Source organism: Lucilia sericata, unplaced genomic scaffold (genome assembly GCF_015586225.1).
Source record: "Lucilia sericata isolate MDLA Ls3-8-SP2 unplaced genomic scaffold, ASM1558622v1 Contig000979F_arrow, whole genome shotgun sequence".
Classification (NCBI taxonomy): domain Eukaryota; kingdom Metazoa; phylum Arthropoda; class Insecta; order Diptera; family Calliphoridae; genus Lucilia; species Lucilia sericata.
Genome location: NW_023994962.1, coordinates 154,979 through 180,043, shown reverse-complemented (window position 1 = coordinate 180,043; position 25,065 = coordinate 154,979). Strand labels below are relative to the sequence as shown.

The following is a 25,065-nucleotide window of genomic DNA, read 5'->3' as shown; positions in this document are numbered from 1 at the left end:
ATTACAATATATTAGAAATGTGTATTTATAAAAAAAGGAATGATTAAAATTAATGTATTTAAAAATGATCTAAGCCTGTGAGATTATTTGTATTAGTGAATACAAAAATGGACAAATAAACATACCTTTAGTGACATGAGCTGGTATTGGTGATGGACATTGACGTTGCATTAAATTTGTGCCATTACCGCGACTATTATTGGCCGATAGAGGTCTTTCTAATGATGAACATCGCTGAAATATAAAAATATATATGGCATGAGAATACTATTATTGGGATTTTAGATTTTAAAAAAAGGGAAAGAATTTACAAACTCAAATTGTTTGCGAAGTAGGATTAAAAATATTGATTGATATCATAGAGGAAGTTACATGAAATGAAGAGATTTTGTTAAAAGTTTATTTAAGTTAAAAAAATACAGTGGACTATAGATTGAACTATAAAATATACTATAGATTGGCCTATGTACTAGGCTATAGACTAGACTATAGACTAAACTATAGACTAGACTATAGACTAGACTATAGACTAGACTATAGACTAGACTATAGACTAGACTATCGACTAGACTATAGACTAGACTATAGACTAGACTATAGACTAGACTATAGACTAGACTATAGACTAGACTATAGACTAGACTATAGACTAGACTATAGACTAGACTATAGACTAGACTATGACTGACTAGACTAGACTATAGACTAGACTATAGACTAGACTATAGACTAGACTATAGACTAGACTATAGACTAGACTATAGACTAGACTATAGACTAGACTATAGACTAGACTATAGACTAGACTATAGACTAGACTATAGACTAGACTATAGACTAGACTATAGACTAGACTATAGACTAGACTATAGACTAGACTATAGACTAGACTATAGACTAGACTATAGACTAGACTATATACTAGACTACAGACTAGACTACAGACTAGACTATAGACTAGACTATAGACTAGACTATAGACTAGACTATAGACTAGACAATAGACTAGACTATAGACTAGACTATAGACTAGACTACAGACTAGACTATAGACTAGACTAGACTATAGACTAGACTATAGACTAGACTATAGACTAGACTATAGACTAGACTATAGACTAGACTATAGACTATACTATAGACTAGACTACAGACTAGACTATAGACTAGACTATAGACTAGACTATAGACTAGACTATAGACTAGACTATAGACTAGACTACAGACTAGACTATAGACTAGACTATAGACTAGACTATAGACTAGACTATATACTAGACTACAGACTAGACTACAGACTAGACTATAGACTAGACTATAGACTAGACTATAGACTAGACTATAGACTAGACAATAGACTAGACTATAGACTAGACTATAGACTAGACTACAGACTAGACTATAGACTAGACTAGACTATAGACTAGACTAGACTATAGACTAGACTATAGACTAGACAATAGACTAGACTATAGACTAGACTATAGACTAGACTATAGACTAGACTAGACTACACTATAGACTAGACTATAGACTAGACTATAGACTAGACTATAGACTAGACTATAGACTAGACTATAGACTAGACTATAGACTAGACTATAGACTAGACTATAGACTAGACTATAGACTAGACTATAGACTAGACTATAGACTAGACTATAGACTAGACTATAGACTAGACTATAGACTAGACTATAGACTAGACTATAGACTAGACTATAGACTAGACTATAGACGACTTAGACTAGACTATAGACTAGACTATAGACTAGACTATAGACTAGACTATAGACTAGACTATAGACTAGACTATAGACTAGACTATAGACTAGACTATAGACTAGACTATAGACTAGACTATAGACTAGACTATAGACTAGACTATAGACTAGACTATAGACTAGACTATAGACTAGACTATAGACTATACTATAGACTAGACTATAGACTAGACTATAGACTAGACTATAGACTAGACTATAGACTAGACTATAGACTAGACTATAGACTAGACTATAGACTACACTATAGACTAGACTACAGACTAGACTATAGACTAGACTATAGACTAGACTATAGACTAGACTATAGACTAGACTATAGACTAGACTATAGACTAGACTATAGACTAGACTACAGACTAGACTATAGACTAGACTATAGACTAGACTGTAGACTAGACTACAGACTAGACTATAGACTAGACTACAGACTAGACTATAGACTAGACTATAGACTAGACTATAGACTAGACTATAGACTAGACTATAGACTAGACTATAGACTAGCCTATAGACTAGACTATAGACTAGACTATAGACTAGACTATAGACTAGACTATAGACTAGACTATAGACTAGACTATAGACTAGACTATAGACTAGACTATAGACTAGACTATAGACTAGACTATAGACTAGACTATAGACTAGACTATAGACTAGACTATAGACTAGACTATAGACTAGACTATAGACTAGACTATAGACTAGACTATAGACTAGACTATAGACTAGACTATAGACTAGACTATAGACTAGACTATAGACTAGACTATAGACTAGACTATAGACTAGACTATAGACTAGACTATAGACTAGACTATAGACTAGACTATAGACTAGACTATAGACTAGACTATAGACTAGACTATAGACTAGACTATAGACTAGACTATAGACTAGACTATAGACTAGACTATAGACTAGACTATAGACTAGACTATAGACTAGACTATAGACTAGACTATAGACTAGACTATAGACTAGACTATAGACTAGACTATAGACTAGACTATAGACTAGACTATAGACTAGACTATAGACTAGACTATAGACTAGACTAGACTAGACTATAGACTAGACTAGACTATAGACTAGACTATAGACTAGACTATAGACTAGACTAGACTATAGACTAGACTATAGACTAGACTAGACTATAGACTGGACTATAGACTAGACTATAGACTAGACTATAGGCTAGACTATAGACTAGACTATAGGCTAGACTATAGACACTAGACTATAAACTTGAATATAGAAAAGACTATTGACTAGACTACAGATACACTATAGAACAGACTTCAGTCCACACTTTCGGGCAAACAATAGACTAAAGCCTACACTATAATTCAAATTAAAGTCTAGACAACAGTTTATACTATAGATTGTTCTATAGTCCAACAATATTTAAAACAATTCTGGAATTTTCAATAAGTAAATTGTGAATAAAATGTTTATATACACAAGATGAAAGTTATTAATTATGAAAAAATTTTGATAAGGATATTACTATTAGACTATTAGCGAAACCAGGGTTGTATTAGAAGAAACAAACTTACCACATGAGCTGGTTTCTTTAATATTAACATTTATTTTATTTCAACAATAAATTTGTTTAAGTAAAAAGCAATTAACAGAAAAACAGTGTGTTTAAGAGAACAGCAAAGAAACTTAAAAAAAATAATAACACTTACCACTGGTAAAGGTGGTCTAAAAGCACCAGCTGGTGACTTTTGGGTCGAGGGGGTGTTTTGACCCGATGAAGTGCCACCTGTACCATTATTAATAGCAGCAGCATTGTTACTGCCACCACCACCTTCGTGTATAGTTTCGGGATTTTGAAAGGTGTAAACAGTTAAAGGAGGCCTTTGATGACCTTTTTCATAGGCTGAAGAAATAGTGTGTGGACGCTCGGAGGCGTTAGATGGTAAATCAACGGTGTCTTGGGAATGTGTTGGCCAAGTGGTAACAGCGTGCGAAGGATTATTGATAGAAGAAGCCTAAAAGAAGATGTGTACAAGTTTAGAAATTTTGCATTAAGGTTCAAAAGAGAGTTAAATAAAGATGAAAAAGCAAGAGAGTTAGAAAACAAGCAAATAAATTTGAATAAATTAAAAAAAAATATAATAAACAACCTGTGTGGTTAAAGCTGGTGAAGAGCAAAAGCCACTATCACTGGATTCGCCGGGCTTTAAGCGTATAGAAGGCGAAATTAACTAAAAAATAGAAAAACACAACAACAAAACATAAAAAACAAACAAAAAATAAATCAAAATAAAACAACAACAAAAGCATATTACAAACTTATGGAAAAAAAAACAAAACATATATTAATATATAATTTTTGATTACCTGTGACAAAGATCTAGGATAATGAGGATGTCCAGGAGAATTGCTAGAACCACTGCTATTCATAGAACTTATAGAACACACTGATGACTTGCGCGAACCCAAGGAATTTGAACAACCACCCTGGGATAGAGAACCGCCTCCACCAGCACTGGCACTTGGTGATTCGGGATATAAAGTTATAGAAGCTTTAGCATCATGTATCAATTCCTCACTGGCAGCTGGTAAAACTTGAGGTTCCTTGGTAACCAAAGCAATCGATTGCATGGCCTCCTGCAAAGAAAGTTTTCAATTTAAAATAAATTCTTAAACCCTACACTATTAGAGTACATATAGACTAGACTATAGACTAGACTATAGACTAGAATATAGACTAGACTATAGACTAGAATATAGACTAGACTATAGACAAGACTATAGACTAGACTATAGACTAGACTATAGACTAGACTATAGACTAGACTATAGACTAGACTATAGACTAGACTATAGACTAGACTATAAACTAGACTATAGACTAGACTATATACTAGACTTTAGACTAGACTATCGACTAGACTATAGACTAGACTATAGACTAGACTATAGGCTAGACTATAGACTAGACTATAGACTAGACTATAGACTAGACTATAGACTAGACTATAGACTAGACTATAGACTAGACTATAGACTAGACTATAGACTAGACTATAGACTAGACTATAGACTAGACTATAGACTAGACTATAGACTAGACTATAGACTAGACTATAGACTAGACTATAGACTAGACTATAGACTAGACTATAGACTAGACTATAGACTAGACTTTACACTAGACTATAGACTAGACTATAGGCTAGACTATAGAGTAGTCTATAGACTAGACTATAGACTAGACTATAGACTAGACTATAGACTAGACTATAGACTAGACTATAGACTAGACTATAGACTAGACTATAGACTAGACTATAGACTAGACTATAGACTAGACCATAGACTAGACTATAGACTAGACTATAGACTAGACTATAGACTAGACTATAGACTAGACTATAGACTAGACTATAGACTAGACTATAGACTAGACCATAGACTAGACTATAGACTAGACTATAGACTAGACCATAGACTAGACTATAGACTAGACTATAGACTAGACTATAGACTAGACTATAGACTAGACTATAGACTAGACTATAGACTAGACTATAGACTAGACTATAGACTAGACTATAGACTAGACTATAGACTAGACTATAGACTAGACTATAGACTAGACTATAGACTAGACTATAGACTAGACTATAGACTAGACTATAGACTAGACTATAGACTAGACTATATACTAGACTAGACTATAGACTATAGACTAGACTAGACTATAGACTAGACTATAGACTAGACTATAGACTAGACTATAGACTAGACTATAGACTAGACTATAGACTAGACTATAGACTAGACTATAGACTAGACTATAGACTAGACTAGACTAGACTATGGACTAGACTAGACTATAGACTAGACTAGACTATAGACTAGACTAGACTATAGACTAGACTAGACTAGACTAGACTATAGACTAGACTAGACTATAGACTAGACTATAGACTAGACTATAGACTAGACTATAGACTAGACTATAGACTAGACTATAGACTAGACTATAGACTAGACTATAGACTAGACTATAGACTAGACTATAGACTAGACTATAGACTAGATTATAGACTAGACTATAGACTAGACTATAGACTAGACTATAGACTAGACTATAGACTAGACTATAGACTAGACTATAGACTAGACTAGACTATAGACTAGACTAGACTATAGACTAGACTATAGACTAGACTATAGACTAGACTATAGACTAAACTATGGACTAGACTATAGACTAGACTAGACTATAGACTAGACTAGACTATAGACTAGACTATAGACTATACTATAGACTAGACTATAGACTAGACTATAGACTAAACTATGGACTAGACTATAGACTAGACTATAGACTAGACTATAGACTAGTCTATAGACTAGACTATAGACTAGACTATAGACTAGACTATAGACTAGACTAGACTAGACTATAGACTAGACTATAGACTAGACTATAGACTAGACTATAGACTAGACTATAGACTAGACTATAGACTAGACTATAGACTAGACTATAGACTAGACTATAGACTAGACTATAGACTAGACTATAGACTAGACTATAGACTAGACTATAGACTAGACTATAGACTAGACTATAGACTAGACTATAGACTAGACTATAGACTAGACTATAGACTAGACTATAGACTAGACTATAGACTAGACTATAGACTAGACTATAGACTAGACTATAGACTAGACTATAGACTAGACTATAGACTAGACTATAGACTAGACTATAGACTAGACTATAGACTAGACTATAGACTAGACTATAGACTAGACTATAGACTAGACTATAGACTAGACTATAGACTAGACTATAGACTAGACTATAGACTAGACTATAGACTAGACTATAGACTAGACTATAGACTAGACTATAGACTAGACTATAGACTAGACTATAGACTAGACTATAGACTAGACTATAGACTAGACTATAGACTAGACTATAGACTAGACTATAGACTAGACTATAGACTAGACTATAGACTAGACTATAGACTAGACTATAGACTAGACTATATACTAGACTAGACTATAGACTAGACTATAGACTAGACTATAGACTAGACTATGGACTAGACTATAGACTAGACTATAGACTAGACTATAGACTATACTATAGGCTAGACTATAGAATAGACTATACTATAGGCTAGACTATAGAATAGACTATAGACTAAACAATAGAATAGACTTAGTCTTTAGTCTATTCTATAGTTTAGTCTATAGGCTAGACTATAGATTAATCTATAGACTAGACTAAAGACTAGTAGGGCATCATAAGATAGGCCATGACCGACTATACTTTCTGACTTGTTTATATTTACTAACAAAAAAACAAACTTACTTGTAAATGACCCAATTCCGACATAACCTCACATTCTTCCTTCACTACTGGCTGCAGCATATGAACAAAACTGCAATAACGCATACGTTCCTCAATCATGGCTGATCTTAAGGATTTCTTCTCCACCTCCTCCAGTTCAGCACGTCTTAGTGTGACATCCTGCATGTGTGAATCCATTAACGATTGCAATGTATCAGATTGTCCTTTGCGGGCTTTCTTCTGTAAACGTAACGTATCTGTCGAACGTTTTTTCAATTCAGTACGACAACGTTTATATTCTTTGGCATGTTCCTTATCTATAGTAGCGACAGAACGTTTCCAGTCTTCTAATTTATCCTAGAAATTTGTCGCAAGATAAAAATAAAGAAACAGGTTAATGAAAATCTTGCACATCAAAGGGGAAAATTTTTTAAAAAAATAAACATCAATAAGGAGACCTGACAAAGAAGAAGAAAGTCTTTGTAGATTTGTGTAAACAAAAAAAAAAAAAAAAATTTTAACTCACTTGTAATGGTTGTACCAGACAGTCCATTATAGCAGCTGTAAATGTTTAAGGCGTGTTTCAACCGCCTTGTGTCTTAAACATACTCTGGTTAAAGCAGTACCAATCTCTTTTGAAGCTCCTGTAATTAAAACAAAAAAAAAAAAGAAAAAGGAAAATTGTTTTTATTTTTTTTTCTTACTAGTTTAGTTTGATGCTTGTTAAAAAATTATAAAAATAAAAAATTATTAATAGTTTTCTTCATTTTATTTTTTAAATCTCATCTACATACATGATTTTTTTTTTTTTTGTTAAGATTGCTTAAAAATAAACCGTGTGAAAGTATCAACGAATGAGGAGGAATGAAAGATAGCTAGGAAAGAAAATACATATAGTATGTAATCAATTTAATATGCATGCTCTTGGGACTAGGTCAAGAACCAGTCTACTCTGTTCAACTTGCAAAATGAGAGTAATAGGTCTGTACTGTTTGTCGCTGGCAAAAAAATAGATGTATGTTTTGCTTTGAAACAAGTTTTGTCATTAGCTATTTCAATATTTTTGTTCCTCATTCTTCTAAAGTATTTTTTTTTTTTAGTTTCTTAGACAGAAATTGTCTTTGTCTACAAAGAAAAAACTCGCTGGTAATGAGTTTGTCCGTATGCAGATAATGTTGTCAATATTTATTTAAAATAAATTGAAATATAACCGTTTCTAAAGAATGGTTGTTTGTGGGAAAAGAAGGGATATTAAACAAATAAAAATGTATAACTAATTACTAACGTAACCGGGGCGATTCGCTAATTCAAATGAAATTATATGCATTAAATAAAATTTAAGAGAAATTAACAGGATAAAATATAAAGACTTTAAGGCCTCCACATTGTCTTGACTATAGAGTATTTAGTCTAGTAAGTATACAGTATAGTCTTTAATTGTCATTAATTATTTTTTTAACATTCATATGATCTTTTCCCTTCTTTCCGGCAACGTATGGATTCTGCTCACGAACATACGATGCAAGGTCTGGATTATAAGACGAGTGAGGCAAAACCTCCCAATAACTGGAACTGAATTAGAACTGAACGATGAAAGTTCTGGATTATAAGACGAGGGAGGCAAAAGTTCCCAATCAGTGGAACTGAACTAGAACTGAACTAGAACTGAAGTAGAACTAAACTAGAACTGAACTAGAACTGAACTAGAACTGAACTAGAACTGAACTAGAACTGAACTAGAACTGAACTAGAACTGAACTAGAACTGAACTAGAACTGAACTAGAACTGAACTAGAACTGAACTAGAATTGAACTAGAACTGAACTAGAACTGAACTAGAACTGAACTAGAACTGAACTAGAACTGAACTAGAACTGAACTAGAACTGAACTAGAACTGAACTAGAACTGAACTAGAACTGAACTAGAACTGAACTAGAACTGAACTAGAACTGAACTAGAACTGAACTAGAACTGAACTAGAACTGAAATAGAACTGAACTAGAACTGAACTAGAACTAGAACTGAACTAGAACTGAACTAGAACTGAACTAGAACTGAACTAGAACTGAACTAGAATTGAACTAGAACTGAACTAGAACTGAACTAGAACTGAACTAGAACTGAACTAGAACTGAACTAGAATTGAACTAGAACTGAACTAGAACTGAACTAGAATTGAACTAGAACTGAACTAGAACTGAACTAGAACTGAACTAGAACTGAACTAGAACTGAACTAGAACTGAACTAGAACTGAACTAGAACTGAACTAGAATTGAACTAGAACTGAACTAGAACTGAACTAGAACTGAACTAGAACTGAACTAGAACTGAACTAGAACTGAACTAGAACTGAACTAGAACTGAACTAGAATTGAACTAGAACTGAACTAGAACTGAACTAGAACTGAACTAGAACTGAACTAGAACTGAACTAGAACTGAACTAGAACTGAACTAGAACTGAACTAGAACTGAACTAGAACTGAACTAGAACTAGAACTGAACTAGAACTGAACTAGAACTGAACTAGAACTGAACTAGAACTGAACTAGAACTGAACTAGAACTGAACTAGAACTGAACTAGAACTGAACTAGAACTGAACTAGAACTGAACTAGAACTGAACTAGAACTGAACTAGAACTGAACTAGAACTGAACTAGAACTGAACTAGAACTGAACTAGAACTGAACTAGAACTGAACTAGAACTGAACTAGAACTGAACTAGAACTGAACTAGAACTGAACTAGAACTGAACTAGAACTGAACTAGAACTGAACTAGAACTGAACTAGAACTGAACTAGAACTGAACTAGAACTGAACTAGAATGAACTAGAACTGAACTAGAACTGAACTAGAACTGAACTAGAACTGAACTAGAACTGAACTAGAACTGAACTAGAACTGAACTAGAACTGAACTAAAACTGAACTAGAACTGAACTAGAACTGAGCTAGAACTGAACTAGAACTGAACTAGAACTGAACTAGAACTGAACTAGAACTGAACTAGAACTGAACTAGAACTGAACTAGAATGAACTAGAACTGAACTAGAACTGAACTAGAACTGAACTAGAACTGAACTAGAACTGAACTAGAACTGAACTAGAACTGAACTAGAACTGAACTAGAACTGAACTAGAACTGAACTAGAACTGAACTAGAACTGAACTAGAACTGAACTAGAACTGAACTAGAACTGAACTAGAACTGAACTAGAACTGAACTAGAACTGAACTAGAACTGAACTAGAACTGAACTAGAACTGAACTAGAACTGAACTAGAACTGAACTAGAACTGAACTAGAACTGAACTAGAACTGAACTAGAACTGAACTAGAACTGAACTAGAACTGAACTAGAACTGAACTAGAACTGAACTAGAACTGAACTAGAACTGAACTAGAACTGAACTAGAATTGAACTAGAACTGAACTAGAACTGAACTAGAACTGAACTAGAACTGAACTAGAACTGAACTAGAACTGAACTAGAACTGAACTAGAACTGAACTAGAACTGAACTAGAACTGAACTAGAACTGAACTAGAACTGAACTAGAACTGAACTAGAACTGAACTAGAACTGAACTAGAACTGAACTAGAACTGAACTAGAACTGAACTAGAACTGAACTAGAACTGAAATAGAACTGAACTAGAACTGAACTAGAACTGAACTAGAACTGAACTAGAACTGAACTAGAACTGAACTAGAACTGAACTAGAACTGAACTAGAACTGAACTAGAACTGAACTAGAACTGAACTAGAACTGAACTAGAACTGAACTAGAACTAGAACTGAACTAGAACTGAACTAGAACTGAACTAGAACTGAATTAGAACTGAATTAGAACTAAACTAGAACTGAACTAGAACTGAACTGAACTGAACTGAACTAAAACTGAACTAGAACTGAACTAGAACTGAACTAGAACTGAACTAGAACTGAACTAGAACTGAACTAGAACTGAACTAGAGCTGAACTAGAACTGAACTAGAACTGAACTAGAACTGAACTAGAACTGAACTAGAACTGAACTAGAACTGAATCAACTTTTTCTTCTTTTACAATTACCTCCAGATCAAACCATCAATAACAATAATAATTGAAACCATAACAATTTGATATGAAAATCCCACAGGACAATAATTAGGTCACAAACAAAATTAATTTCAAAATTACCTGTCATTAGTTTAAATTAAATAAACAAGTGTCTGGCCATTAAAACCAATATTTATTTAAAATAAAGTAAAATTTTGTTTATCTAATGTTATTTTCTTATCACTTCAAAATGGGAAATAATTTACAAATGGAATAAATAAGTAAGAAAATAAACAAACCAAACACCAAACAACATTTTACAAAAAAAAAAATATGTATAAAAAAATTTTTCAGAAAAAATATGTTTAAGACTATTAACAGCCACAACAGTTGTGGTATTAATGTAAAAAGAATTTTGCAACAACATGTTGCTGCCTCAAAATAAACAAACATATAGACAGACTATGGTTTCCACTTTTATCTGTAACAAAATCAACAAAAATTATACATTTTCCAAAACTAAAATTATAATAAAATAACAAATAAAATGTTGCATAATTTAGTTTTTTTTCTACACTCCAGCAGCAGCAACTACAACCCACAAGACATTTAAACTAATGCGCAAAACTAACAACAGATTGGGAAAATTCTTTGATTGTTTTTTTTTTGCTTTTCTTTACAAAGAAATTTCAAATGGAAAATTTGTATGTATGTATGTTAAATAGAATCACGAAAAACTAAATAATTGCACAAAGAAAAGAAGAAAAAAACAAGAAGCATAAACTGTGAAAAAAAGTTTTTAAAAAGAAACAGCTAAAGACGAAGGAAGCGAATAAAAAAAAATGTAGAACCAAATCAGATCACTGACCGCAAATGACTTATGTAAATATAGAGGAGGAAAAACAACAACAATAACAAAATAATACTACAACAATTACAATGGCAGCAACATTTGTAAGTAGTATGTGAAGATAATAAAAAAGAATTTTTCGAGGATGGTACGATAATTATTGAACATTTTCTATAAGTAAATTTATTGAAGAATAAAACATTATTGAAAATTATAAAAATAGAAAATTTTCTATAAGATTTTTATTCAAAACTTTTTAGAAAAAGAAAATTTTATGGAACATAAAGAAGGTCTGGATTATAAGGCGGTTGCGGAAGAACATTCCAATCATTCTTCTTCGCCTTAATACATAGTTTATAATTGATCTGTATTAGAACTGAACTAGAGCTGAACTTGAACTGAACTAGAACTACAACTAGAACTGAACTAGAACTGAACCAGAACTGAACTAGAACTGAACTAGAACTGAACTAGAACTGAACTAGAACTGAACTAGAACTGAACTAGAACTGAACTAGAACTGAACTAGAACTGAACTAGAACTGAACTAGAACTGAACTAGAACTGAACTAGAACTGAACTAGAACTGAACTAGAACTGAACTAGAACTGAACTAGAACTGAACTAGAACTGAACTAGAACTGAACTAGAACTGAACTAGAACTGAACTAGAACTGAACTAGAACTGAACTAGAACTGAACTAGAACTGAACTAGAACTGAACTAGAACTGAACTAGAACTGAACTAGAACTGAACTAGAACTGAACTAGAACTGAACTAGAACTGAACTGAAACTAGAACTGAACTGGAACTGAACTGGAACTGAACTAGAACTGAACTAGAACTGAACTAGAACTGAACTGAACTGAACTAGAACTGAACTAGAAACTGAACTAGAACTGAACTAGAACTGAAACTAGAACTGAACTAGAACTGAACTAGAACGAACTAGAACTGAACTAGAACTGAACTAGAACTGAACTAGAACTGAACTAGAACTGAACTAGACTGAACTAGAACTGAACTAGAACTGAACTAGAACTGAACTGAACTGAACTAGAAACTGAACTAGAACGGAACTAGAACTGAACTAGAACTGAAAACTAGAACTGAACTAGAACTGAACTAGAACTAAACTCGAACTGAAGAAGAACTGAACTGAACTAGAACTGAACTAGAACTGAAGTAGAACTGAACTAGAACTGAACTAGAACTGAACTAGAATTGAACTAGAACTGAACTAGAACTGAACTAGAACTAGAACTGAACTAGACTGAACTAGAACTGAACTAGAACTGAACTAGAACTGAAGAAGAACTGAACTAGAACTGAACTAGAATTGAAACTAGAATGAAACTAGAACTGAACTAGAACTGACTAGAACTGAAATAGAACTGAAACTAGAACTAGAACTGAACGAGAACTAGAAACTGAACTAGAACTGAACTAGAACTGAACTAGAACTGAACTAGAACTAGAATGAACTAGAACTAGAACTGAACTAGAACTGAACTAGAACTGAACTAGAACTGAACTAGAACTGAACTAGAACTGAACTAGAACTGAACTAGAAACTGAACTAGAACTGAACTAGAACTGAACTAGAACTGAACTAGAACTGAACTAGAACTGAACTAGAACTGAACTAGAATGAACTAGAACTGAACTAGAACTGAACTAGAACTGAACTAGAACTGAACTAGAACTGAACTAGAACTGAACTAGAACTGAACTAGAACTGAACAAGAACTGAACTAGAACTGAACTAGAACTGAACTAGAACTGAACTAGAACTGAACTAGAAGAACTAGAACTGAACTAGAACTGAACTAGAACTGAACTAGAACTGAACTAGAACTGAAACTAGAACTGAACTAGAACTGAACTAGAACTGAACTAGAACTGAACTAAACTGAACTAGAACTGAACTAGAACTGAACTAGAACTGAACTAGAATGAACTAGAACTGAACTAGAACTGAACTAGAACTGAACTGAAACTAGAACTGAACTGGAAACTGAACTGGAACTGAACGAGAACTGAACTAGAACTGAACTAGAACTGAACTGAACTGAACTAGAATGAACTAGAACTGAACTAGAACTGAACTAGAATGAACTAGAACTGAACTAGAACTGAACTAGACTGAACTAGAACTGAACTAGAACTGAACTAGAACTGAACTAGAACTGAACTAGAAACTGAAACTAGAACTGAACTAGAACTGAACTAGAACTGAACTAGAACTGAACTAGAACTGAACTAGAACTGAACTAGAACTAAACTAGAAACTGAAGAAGAAACTGAACTGAACTAGAACTGAACTAGAACTGAAGGAGAACTGAACTAGAACTGAACTAGAACTGAACTAGAATTGAACTAGAACTGAACTAGAAACTGAACTAGAACTAGAACTGAACTAGGACTGAACTAGAACTGAACTAGAACTGAACTAGAACTGAAGAAGAAACTGAACTAGAACTGAATAGAATTGAACTAGAACTGAACTAGAACTGAACTAGAACTGACTAGACTGAAATAGAACTGAACTAGAACTAGAACTGAACGAGAACTAGAACTGAACTAGAACTGAACTAGAACTGAACTAGAACTGAACTAGAACTAGAACTGAACTAGAACTGAACTAGAACTGAACTAGAACTGAACTAGAACTGAACTAGAACTGAACTAGAACTGAACTAGAACTGAACTAGAACTGAACTAGAACTGAACTAGAAACTGAACTAGAAACTGAACTAGAACTGAACTAGAACTGAACTAGAAACTGAACTAGAACTGAACTAAACTGAACTAGAACTGAACTAGAACTGAACAAGACTGAACTAGAACTGAACTAGAACTGAACTAGAACTGAACTAGAACTGAACTAGAACTGAACTAGAACTGAACTAGAACTGAACTAGAACTGAACTAGAACTGAACTAGAACTGAACTAGAACTGAACTAGAACTGAACTAGAACTGAACTAGAACTGAACTAGAACTGAACTAGAACTGAACTAGAACTGAACTAGAACTGAAATAGAATTGAACTACAACTGAACTAGAAATGAACTAGAAAATGTCAATTTGACAAACCACCCTCGCATATTATGTTTAAATGCAAACATTTTTCAAAATGTACAACAAATATTAAAACCAACTTTTAAATTTTACTACTCGAATAACATCACAAAATAAAACTAAAACTACTCGTAGCGTAGTTTTTCTTTTTTGTTAAAGTTTCGAATTTTTAGATTTTCTGTATTTTCCTTAAATTTTTTGTTTATGTTACAATTTGAACTTACCTCTTGAATTGTTGCTGCGTCTGCGATTTTTTGGAAAGCACCAAATATGCTGCTAAGCTTGTATGGCCGCACTGTAAAAAAAATAAAACACAAAACAAATAAATTAACAAAATTAAAAAACTATAGTAGAATGAACAGAAAAAAAAACATGATGGCATCATAAAAAAAAACTATGTTAAATTTTAACAAACAAAACAAATGAGTCTGTCTGAAAATTAAGGAAATAATAATGTAATCATGTGGCTATAAACACATTTGAACTTCGTTATGATTTTTCTTCTTTATGTCGGTTTTTTTTAGTTTTTCTTTGGCTTTTTAAGGTTTTTAACAAAATATTTAATATAAAAATAGTGTTTTTTTTTGGAATCTTTAGAATGCATTTACTGTTGGTTTTAGTGTAAGCTCTAACATAAAATGTTTCAATGAAATTACTTTACATTTTGTTTTTGCTATTTTTTCACTATTCTTTAAAAAAAAAAAGAATTCTTTTTAGAAAGTAGAAAGAAAACTTGTCGAAATTTTCTATAAAAAATTTTTTATATAAAGAATATGTTTATCAAAATTTTCTATAAAATGAACATTTTTATCAAAAAATTTCAAAAAAAAAAATAAATTTTTATCAACAATCTCTATAAAATAAAAAATTTCTATAAAATAAAATTTTTAACAAAAATTTTTTTAAAAGAAAATTTCGAAAATTTTTATGAAAATTTTCTGTAAAAACGAAATTTTTATCGAAAATTTTCTGTAAAAACGAAATTTTATCGAAATTTTGAAAAACGAAATTTTTATCGAAAATTTTGTAAAAAATTTTTATCGAAAATTTTCTGTAAAACGAAATTTTATACGAAAATTTTCTATAAAAACGAAATTTTTATCGAAAATTTTCTATAAGAATTGTTATCGAAAATTTTCTATAAAAATTTTCGAAAATTTTCTATAAAAATTTTATCGAAAATTTTCTATAAAATTTTATCGAAAATTTTCTATAAAATTGTTATCAAATTTTCTATAAAAATTGTTATCGAAAATTTTCTATAAAAATTTTCGAAAATTTTCTATAAAAATTGTTTCGAAAATTCTATTTATCGAAAATTTTCTATAAAAATTGTTATCGAAAATTTCTATAAAAATTTTATCGAAAATTTTCGATAACAATTTTATAGAAAATTTTCGATAACAATTTTTATAGAAAATTTTCGATAACAATTTTTATAGAAAATTTTCGATAACAATTTTTATAGAAAATTTTCGATAACAATTTTTATAGAAAATTTTCGATAACAATTTTTATAGAATTTTCGATAACAATTTTTATAGAAAATTTTCGATAACAATTTTTATAGAAATTTTCGATAACAATTTTTATAGAAAATTTTCGATAACAATTTTATAGAAAATTTTCGATAACAATTTTTAAGAAAAATTTCGATAACAATTTTATAGAAAATTTTCGATAACAATTTTTATAGAAAATTTTCGATAACAATTTTTATAGAAAATTTTCGATAACAATTTTTATAGAAAATTTTCGATAACAATTCTTATAGAAAATTTTCGATAAAAATTTTTTTATAGAAAATTTTCGATAAAAATTTCGTTTTTACAGAAAATTTTCGATAAAAATTTCGTTTTACAGAAAATTTTCGATAAAAATTTCGTTTTTACAGAAAATTTTCGATAAAAATTTCGTTTTTACAGAAAATTTTCGATAAAAATTTCGTTTTTACAGAAAATTTTCAATAAAAATTTTTGTCGAAAATTTTCTTTTTAAAAAAAATTTTTGTTAAAAATTTTATTTTATAGAAATTTTTTATTTTATAGAGAATTGTTGATAAAAATTTAATTTTTTTTTTTGAAATTTTTGATAAAATGTTCATTTTATAGAAAATTTTGATAAACATATTCTTTATATAAAAAATTTTTATAGAAAAATTTCGACAAGTTTTCTTTCTACTTTCTAAAAAGAATTCTTTTTTTTTTTTAAAGAATTAGTGAAAAAATAGCAAAACAAAATGTAAAGTAATTTCATTGAAACATTTTATGTTAGAGCTTAACACTAAAACCAACAGTAAATGCATTCTAAAGAATTCCAAAAAAAACACATATTTTTATATTAAATATTTTGTTAAAAACCTTTAAAAAGCCAAAGAAAACCATAAAAACCGACATAAGAAGAAAAATCATAACGAAGTTCAAATGTGTTATAGCCACATGATTACTTATTATTTCCTTAATTTTCAGACAGACTCATTTGTTTGTTTGTTAAAATTTAACATAGTTTTTTTTTATGATGCCATCATGTTTTTTTTTCTGTTCATTCTACTATATAGTTTTTTAATTTTGTTAATTTATTTGTTTTGTGTTTTATTTTTTTACAGTGCGGCCATACAACTATCGCAGCATATTTGGATGCTTTCCTCTCATCGCAGACGCAGCAACAAATTCAAGAGGTAATTCAAATGTGTAACATAAACAAAAATTTAAGGAAAAATACAGAAAATCTAAAAATTCGAAACTTTAACAAAAAAGAAAAACTACGCTACAGTAGTTTTTTTTTTTTGTGATGTTATTCGAGTAGTAAAATTTAAAAGTTGGTTTTAATATTTTGTTTCATTTTGAAAAATGTTTGCATTTAAACTATAATATGCGAGGGTGGTTTGTCAAATTGACATTTTCTAGTTCATTTCTAGTTCAGTTGTAGTTTCATTCTATTTCAGTTCTAGTTCAGTTCTAGTTCAGTTTCTAGTTCAGTTCTAGTTCAGTTTCTAGTTCAGTTCTAGTTCAGTTCTAGTTCAGTTCTAGTTCAGTTCTAGTTCATTCTAGTTCAGTTCTAGTTCAGTTCTAGTTCAGTTCTAGTTCATCTAGTTCAGTTCTAGTTTTCAGTTCTAGTTCATTCTAGTTCAGTTCAGTTCAGTTCTTGTTCAGTTCTAGTTCAGTTCTAGTTCAGTTCTAGTTCAGTTCTAGTTCAGTTCTAGTTCAGTTCTAGTTCAGTTCTAGTTCAGTTCTAGTTCAGTTCTAGTTCAGTTCTAGTTCAGTTCTAGTTCAGTTCTAGTTCAGTTCTAGTTCAGTTCTAGTTCAGTTCTAGTTCAGTTCTAGTTCAGTTCTAGTTCAGTTCTAGTTCAGTTCTAGTTCTAGTTCAGTTCTAGTTCAGTTCTAGTTCAGTTCTAGTTCAGTTCTAGTTCTCGTTCAGTTCTAGTTCTAGTTCAGTTCTATTTCAGTTCTAGTCAGTTCTAGTTCAGTTCTAGTTCAGTTCTAGTTTCAATTCTAGTTCAGTTCTAGTTCAGTTCTTCTTCAGTTCTAGTTCAGTTCTAGTTCAGTTCTAGTTCAGTCCTAGTTCAGTTCTAGTTCTAGTTCAGTTCTAGTTCAGTTCTAGTTCAATTCTAGTTCAGTTCTAGTTCAGTTCTAGTTTCAGTTCTACTTCAGTTCTAGTTCAGTTCTAGTTCAGTTCAGTTCTTCTTCAGTTCTAGTTTAGTTCTATTCAGTTCTAGTTCAGTTCTAGTTCATTCTAGTTTCAGTTCTAGTTCAGTTCTAGTTCAGTTCTAGTTCAGTTCTAGTTCAGTTCTAGTTCAGTTTAGTTCAGTTCTAGTTCAGTTCAGTTTCAGTTCTAGTTCAGTTCTAGTTCAGTTCTAGTTCAGTTCTAGTTCAGTTCTAGTTCAGTTCTAGTTCAGTTTCTAGTTCAGTTCAGTTCAGTTCTAGTTCAGTTCTAGTTCAGTTCTAGTTCAGTTCCAGTTCAGTTCCAGTTCAGTTCTAGTTCAGTTCAGTTCTAGTTCAGTTCTAGTTCAGTTCTAGTTCAGTTTCTAGTTCAGTTCTAGTTCAGTTCGTTCAGTTTCTAGTTCAGTTCTAGTTCAGTTCTAGTTCAGTTCTAGTTCAGTTCTAGTTCAGTTCTAGTTCAGTTCTAGTTCAGTTCTAGTTCAGTTCTAGTTCAGTTCTAGTTCAGTTCTAGTTCAGTTCTAGTTCAGTTCTAGTTCAGTTCTAGTTCAGTTCTAGTTCAGTTCTAGTTCAGTTCTTGTTCAGTTCTAGTTCAGTTCTAGTTTCAGTTCTAGTTCAGTTCTAGTTCAGTTTCTAGTTCAGTTCTAGTTCAGTTCTAGTTCAGTTCTAGTTCAGTCTAGTTCAGTTCTAGTTCAGTTCTAGTTCAGTTCTAGTTCATTCTAGTTCAGTTCTAGTTCATTTCTAGTTCAGTTCTAGTTCAGTTCTAGTTCAGTTCTAGTTCAGTTCTAGTTCAGTTCTAGTTCAGTTTCTAGTTCAGTTCTAGTTCAGTTCAGTTCTAGTTCAGTTCTAGTTTCTAGTTCAGTTCTAGTTCAGTTCTAGTTCAGTTCTAGTTCAGTTCTAGTTCTCGTTCAGTTCTAGTTCTAGTTCAGTTCTATTTCAGTTCTAGTCAGTTCTAGTTCAGTTCTAGTTCAGTTCTAGTTCAATTCTAGTTCAGTTCTAGTTCAGTTCTTCTTCAGTTCTAGTTCAGTTCTAGTTCAGTTCTAGTTCAGTTCCTAGTTCAGTTCTAGTTCTAGTTCAGTTCTAGTTCAGTTCTAGTTCAATTCTAGTTCAGTTCTAGTTCAGTTCTAGTTCAGTTCTACTTCAGTTCTAGTTCAGTTCTAGTTCAGTTCAGTTCTTCTTCAGTCTAGTTTAGTTCTAGTTCAGTTCTAGTTCAGTTCTAGTTCAGTTCTAGTTCAGTTCTAGTTCAGTTCTAGTTCAGTTCTAGTTCAGTTCTAGTTCAGTTCTAGTTCAGTTCTAGTTCAGTTCTAGTTCAGTTCTAGTTCAGTTCTAGTTCAGTTCTAGTTCAGTTCTAGTTCAGTTCTAGTTCAGTTCTAGTTCAGTTCTAGTTCAGTTCTAGTTCAGTTCTAGTTCAGTTCTAGTTCAGTTCTAGTTCAGTTCTAGTTCAGTTCTAGTTCAGTTCAGTTCAGTTCTAGTTCAGTTCTAGTTCAGTTCTAGTTCAGTTCTTCAGTTCAGTTCAGTTCTAGTTTCAGTTCAGTTCTAGTTCAGTTCTAGTTCAGTTCTAGTTCAGTTCTAGTTCAGTTCTAGTTCAGTTCTAGTTCAGTTCTAGTTCAGTTCTAGTTCAGTTCTAGTTTCAGTTCTAGTTCAGTTCTAGTTCAGTTCTAGTTCAGTTCTAGTTCAGTTTCTAGTTCAGTTCTAGTTCAGTTCTAGTTCAGTTCTAGTTCAGTTCTAGTTCAGTTCTAGTTCAGTTCTAGTTCAGTTCTAGTTCAGTTCTAGTTCAGTTCTAGTTCAGTTTAGTTCAGTTCTAGTTCAGTTCTAGTTCAGTTCTAGTTCAGTTCTAGTTCAGTTCTAGTTCAGTTCTAGTTCAGTTCTAGTTCAGTTCTGGTTCAGTTCTAGTTCAGTTCTAGTTGTAGTTCTAGTTCAGTTCAAGTTCAGCTCTAGTTCAGTTCTAATACAGATCAATTATAAACTATGTATTAAGGCGAAGAAGAAATGATTGGAATGTTCTTCCGCAACCGCCTTATAATCCAGACCTTCTTTATGTTCCATAAAATTTTCTTTTTCTAAAAAGTTTTGAATAAAAATCTTATAGAAAATTTTCTATTTTTATAATTTTCAATAATGTTTTATTCTTCAATAAATTTACTTATAGAAAATGTTCAATAATTATCGTACCATCCTCGAAAAATTCTTTTTTATTTATCTTCACATACTACTTACAAATGTTGCTGCCATTGTAATTGTTGTAGTATTTTTTGTTATTGTTGTTGTTATTTCCTCCTCTATTTACATAAGTCATTTGCGGTCAGTGATCTGATTTGGTTCTACATTTTTTTTTATTCGCTTCCTTCGTCTTTAGCTGTTTCTTTTTAAAAACTTTTTTTCACAGTTTATGCTTCTTGTTTTTTTCTTCTTTTCTTTGTGCAATTATTTAGTTTTTCGTGATTCTATTTAACATACATACATACAAATTTTCCATTTGAAATTTCTTTGTAAAGAAAAGCAAAAAAAAAAAACAATCAAAGAATTTTCCCAATCTGTTGTTAGTTTTGCGCATTAGTTTAAATGTCTTGTGGGTTGTAGTTGCTGCTGCTGGAGTGTAGAAAAAAAACTAAATTATGCAACATTTTATTTGTTATTTTATTATAATTTTAGTTTTGGAAAATGTATAATTTTTGTTGATTTTGTTACAGATAAAAGTGGAAACCATAGTCTGTCTATATGTTTGTTTATTTTGAGGCAGCAACATGTTGTTGCAAAATTCTTTTTACATTAATACCACAACTGTTGTGGCTGTTAATAGTCTTAAACATATTTTTTCTGAAAAATTTTTTTATACATATTTTTTTTTTTGTAAAATGTTGTTTGGTGTTTGGTTTGTTTATTTTCTTACTTATTTATTCCATTTGTAAATTATTTCCCATTTTGAAGTGATAAGAAAATAACATTAGATAAACAAAATTTTACTTTATTTTAAATAAATATTGGTTTTAATGGCCAGACACTTGTTTATTTAATTTAAACTAATGACAGGTAATTTTGAAATTAATTTTGTTGTGACCTAATTATTGTCCTGTGGGATTTTCATATCAAATTGTTATGGTTTCAATTATTATTGTTATTGATGGTTTGATCTGGAGGTAATTGTAAAAGAAAGAAAAAGTTGATTCAGTTCTAGTTCAGTTCTAGTTCAGTTCTAGTTCAGTTCTAGTTCAGTTCTAGTTCAGTTCTAGTTCAGCTCTAGTTCAGTTCTAGTTCAGTTCTAGTTCAGTTCTAGTTCAGTTCTAGTTCAGTTCTAGTTCAGTTCTAGTTCAGTTTTAGTTCAGTTCAGTTCAGTTCAGTTCTAGTTCAGTTCTAGTTTAGTTCTAATTCAGTTCTAATTCAGTTCTAGTTCAGTTCTAGTTCAGTTCTAGTTCAGTTCTAGTTCTAGTTCAGTTCTAGTTCAGTTCTAGTTCAGTTCTAGTTCAGTTCTAGTTCAGTTCTAGTTCAGTTCTAGTTCAGTTCTAGTTCAGTTCTAGTTCAGTTCTAGTTCAGTTCTAGTTCAGTTCTAGTTCAGTTCTAGTTCAGTTCTATTTCAGTTCTAGTTCAGTTCTAGTTCAGTTCTAGTTCAGTTCTAGTTCAGTTCTAGTTCAGTTCTAGTTCAGTTCTAGTTCAGTTCTAGTTCAGTTCTAGTTCAGTTCTAGTTCAGTTCTAGTTCAGTTCTAGTTCAGTTCTAGTTCAGTTCTAGTTCAGTTCTAGTTCAGTTCTAGTTCAGTTCTAGTTCAGTTCTAGTTCAGTTCTAGTTCAGTTCTAGTTCAATTCTAGTTCAGTTCTAGTTCAGTTCTAGTTCAGTTCTAGTTCAGTTCTAGTTCAGTTCTAGTTCAGTTCTAGTTCAGTTCTAGTTCAGTTCTAGTTCAGTTCTAGTTCAGTTCTAGTTCAGTTCTAGTTCAGTTCTAGTTCAGTTCTAGTTCAGTTCTAGTTCAGTTCTAGTTCAGTTCTAGTTCAGTTCTAGTTCAGTTCTAGTTCAGTTCTAGTTCAGTTCTAGTTCAGTTCTAGTTCAGTTCTAGTTCAGTTCTAGTTCAGTTCTAGTTCAGTTCTAGTTCAGTTCTAGTTCAGTTCTAGTTCAGTTCTAGTTCAGTTCTAGTTCAGTTCTAGTTCAGTTCTAGTTCAGTTCTAGTTCAGTTCTAGTTCAGTTCTAGTTCAATTCTAGTTCAGTTCTAGTTCAGTTCTAGTTCAGTTCTAGTTCAGTTCTAGTTCAGTTCTAGTTCAGTTCTAGTTCAGTTCTAGCTCAGTTCTAGTTCAGTTCTAGTTCAGTTTTAGTTCAGTTCTAGTTCAGTTCTAGTTCAGTTCTAGTTCAGTTCTAGTTCAGTTCTAGTTCAGTTCTAGTTCAGTTCTAGTTCAGTTCTAGTTCAATTCTAGTTCAGTTCTAGTTCAGTTCTAGTTCAGTTCTAGTTCAGTTCTAGTTCAGTTCGTTCTAGTTCAGTTCTAGTTCAGTTCTAGTTCAGTTCTAGTTCAGTTCTAGTTCAGTTCTAGTTCAGTTCTAGTTCAGTTCTAGTTCAGTTCTAGTTCAGTTCTAGTTCAGTTCTAGTTCAGTTCTAGTTCAGTTCTAGTTCAGTTCTAGTTCAGTTCTAGTTCAGTTCTAGTTCAGTTCTAGTTCAGTTCTAGTTCAGTTCTAGTTCAGTTCTAGTTCAGTTCTAGTTCAGTTCTAGTTCAGTTCTAGTTCAGTTCTAGTTCAGTTCTAGTTCAGTTCTAGTTCTAGTTCAGTTCTAGTTCAGTTCTAGTTCAGTTCTAGTTCAGTTCTAGTTCAGTTCTAGTTCAGTTCTAGTTCAGTTCTAGTTCAGTTCTAGTTCAGTTCTAGTTCAGTTCTAGTTCAATTCTAGTTCAGTTCTAGTTCAGTTCTAGTTCAGTTCTAGTTCAGTTCTAGTTCAGTTCTAGTTCAGTTCTAGTTCAGTTCTAGTTCAGTTCTAGTTCAATTCTAGTTCAGTTCTAGTTCAGTTCTAGTTCAGTTCTAGTTCAGTTCTAGTTCAGTTCTAGTTCAGTTCTAGTTCAGTTCTAGTTCAGTTCTAGTTCAATTCTAGTTCAGTTCTAGTTCAGTTCTAGTTCAATTCTAGTTCAGTTCTAGTTCAGTTCTAGTTCAGTTCTAGTTCAGTTCTAGTTCAGTTCTAGTTCAATTCTAGTTCAGTTCTAGTTCAGTTCTAGTTCAGTTCTAGTTCAGTTCTAGTTCAGTTCTAGTTCTAGTTCAGTTCTAGTTCAGTTCTATTTCAGTTCTAGTTCAGTTCTAGTTCAGTTCTAGTTCAGTTCTAGTTCAGTTCTAGTTCAGTTCTAGTTCAGTTCTAGTTCAGTTCTAGTTCAGTTCTAGTTCAGTTCTAGTTCAGTTCTAGTTCAGTTCTAGTTCAGTTCTAGTTCAGTTCTAGTTCAGTTCTAGTTCAGTTCTAGTTCAATTCTAGTTCAGTTCTAGTTCAGTTCTAGTTCAGTTCTAGTTCAGTTCTAGTTCAGTTCTAGTTCAGTTCTAGTTCAGTTCTAGTTCAGTTCTAGTTCAGTTCTAGTTCAGTTCTAGTTCAGTTCTAGTTTTAGTTCTACTTCAGTTCTAGTTCAGTTCTAGTTCAGTTCCACTGATTGGGAACTTTTGCCTCCCTCGTCTTATAATCCAGAACTTTCATCGTTCAGTTCTAATTCAGTTCCAGTTATTGGGAGGTTTTGCCTCACTCGTCTTATAATCCAGACCTTGCATCGTATGTTCGTGAGCAGAATCCATACGTTGCCGGAAAGAAGGGAAAAGATCATATGAATGTTAAAAAAATAATTAATGACAATTAAAGACTATACTGTATACTTACTAGACTAAATACTCTATAGTCAAGACAATGTGGAGGCCTTAAAGTCTTTATATTTTATCCTGTTAATTTCTCTTAAATTTTATTTAATGCATATAATTTCATTTGAATTAGCGAATCGCCCCGGTTACGTTAGTAATTAGTTATACATTTTATTTGTTTAATATCCCTTCTTTTCCCACAAACAACCATTCTCTTTAGAAACGGTTATATTTTCAATTTATTTTAAATAAATATTGACAACATTATCTGCATACGGACAAACTCATTACCAGCGAGTTTTTTCTTTGTAGACAAAGACAATTTCTGTCTAAGAAACTAAAAAAAAAAAATACTTTAGAAGAATGAGGAACAAAAATATTGAAATAGCTAATGACAAAACTTGTTTCAAAGCAAAACATACAATTTTTTTGCCAGCGACAAACAGTACAGACCTATTACTCTCATTTTGCAAGTTGAACAGAGTAGACTGGTTCTTGACCTAGTCCCAAG

General features: G+C 31.8%; 2 protein-coding genes across 2 annotated transcripts in view; one reads left to right on the top strand and one right to left on the bottom strand.

Annotated features, from left to right (window-relative positions):
• Positions 1-125: 125 nt before the first annotated feature.
• On the bottom strand, positions 126-7,720 carry LOC119609432 (protein MTSS 1-like; the record flags this gene model as incomplete). The annotated part of the gene is made up of 7 exons (XM_037964197.1): positions 7,652-7,720; positions 7,147-7,482; positions 4,140-4,409; positions 3,923-4,003; positions 3,482-3,787; positions 3,347-3,361; positions 126-234 (listed from the first exon to the last, which is right to left on the bottom strand). Coding segments are annotated over exons 1-7 (1,144 nt in total), but the record flags the coding sequence as incomplete, so codon positions are not given.
• Positions 7,721-12,112: 4,392 nt separating this feature from the next.
• LOC119609427 (homeobox protein 5-like) overlaps positions 12,113-25,065 on the top strand; it is a 48,308-nt gene continuing 35,355 nt past the window's right edge. The window contains 3 exon segments of the mRNA XM_037964191.1: positions 12,113-12,127; positions 17,713-17,749; positions 17,752-17,784. Coding sequence (XP_037820119.1) covers positions 12,113-12,127; positions 17,713-17,749; positions 17,752-17,784 — 85 coding nt within the window.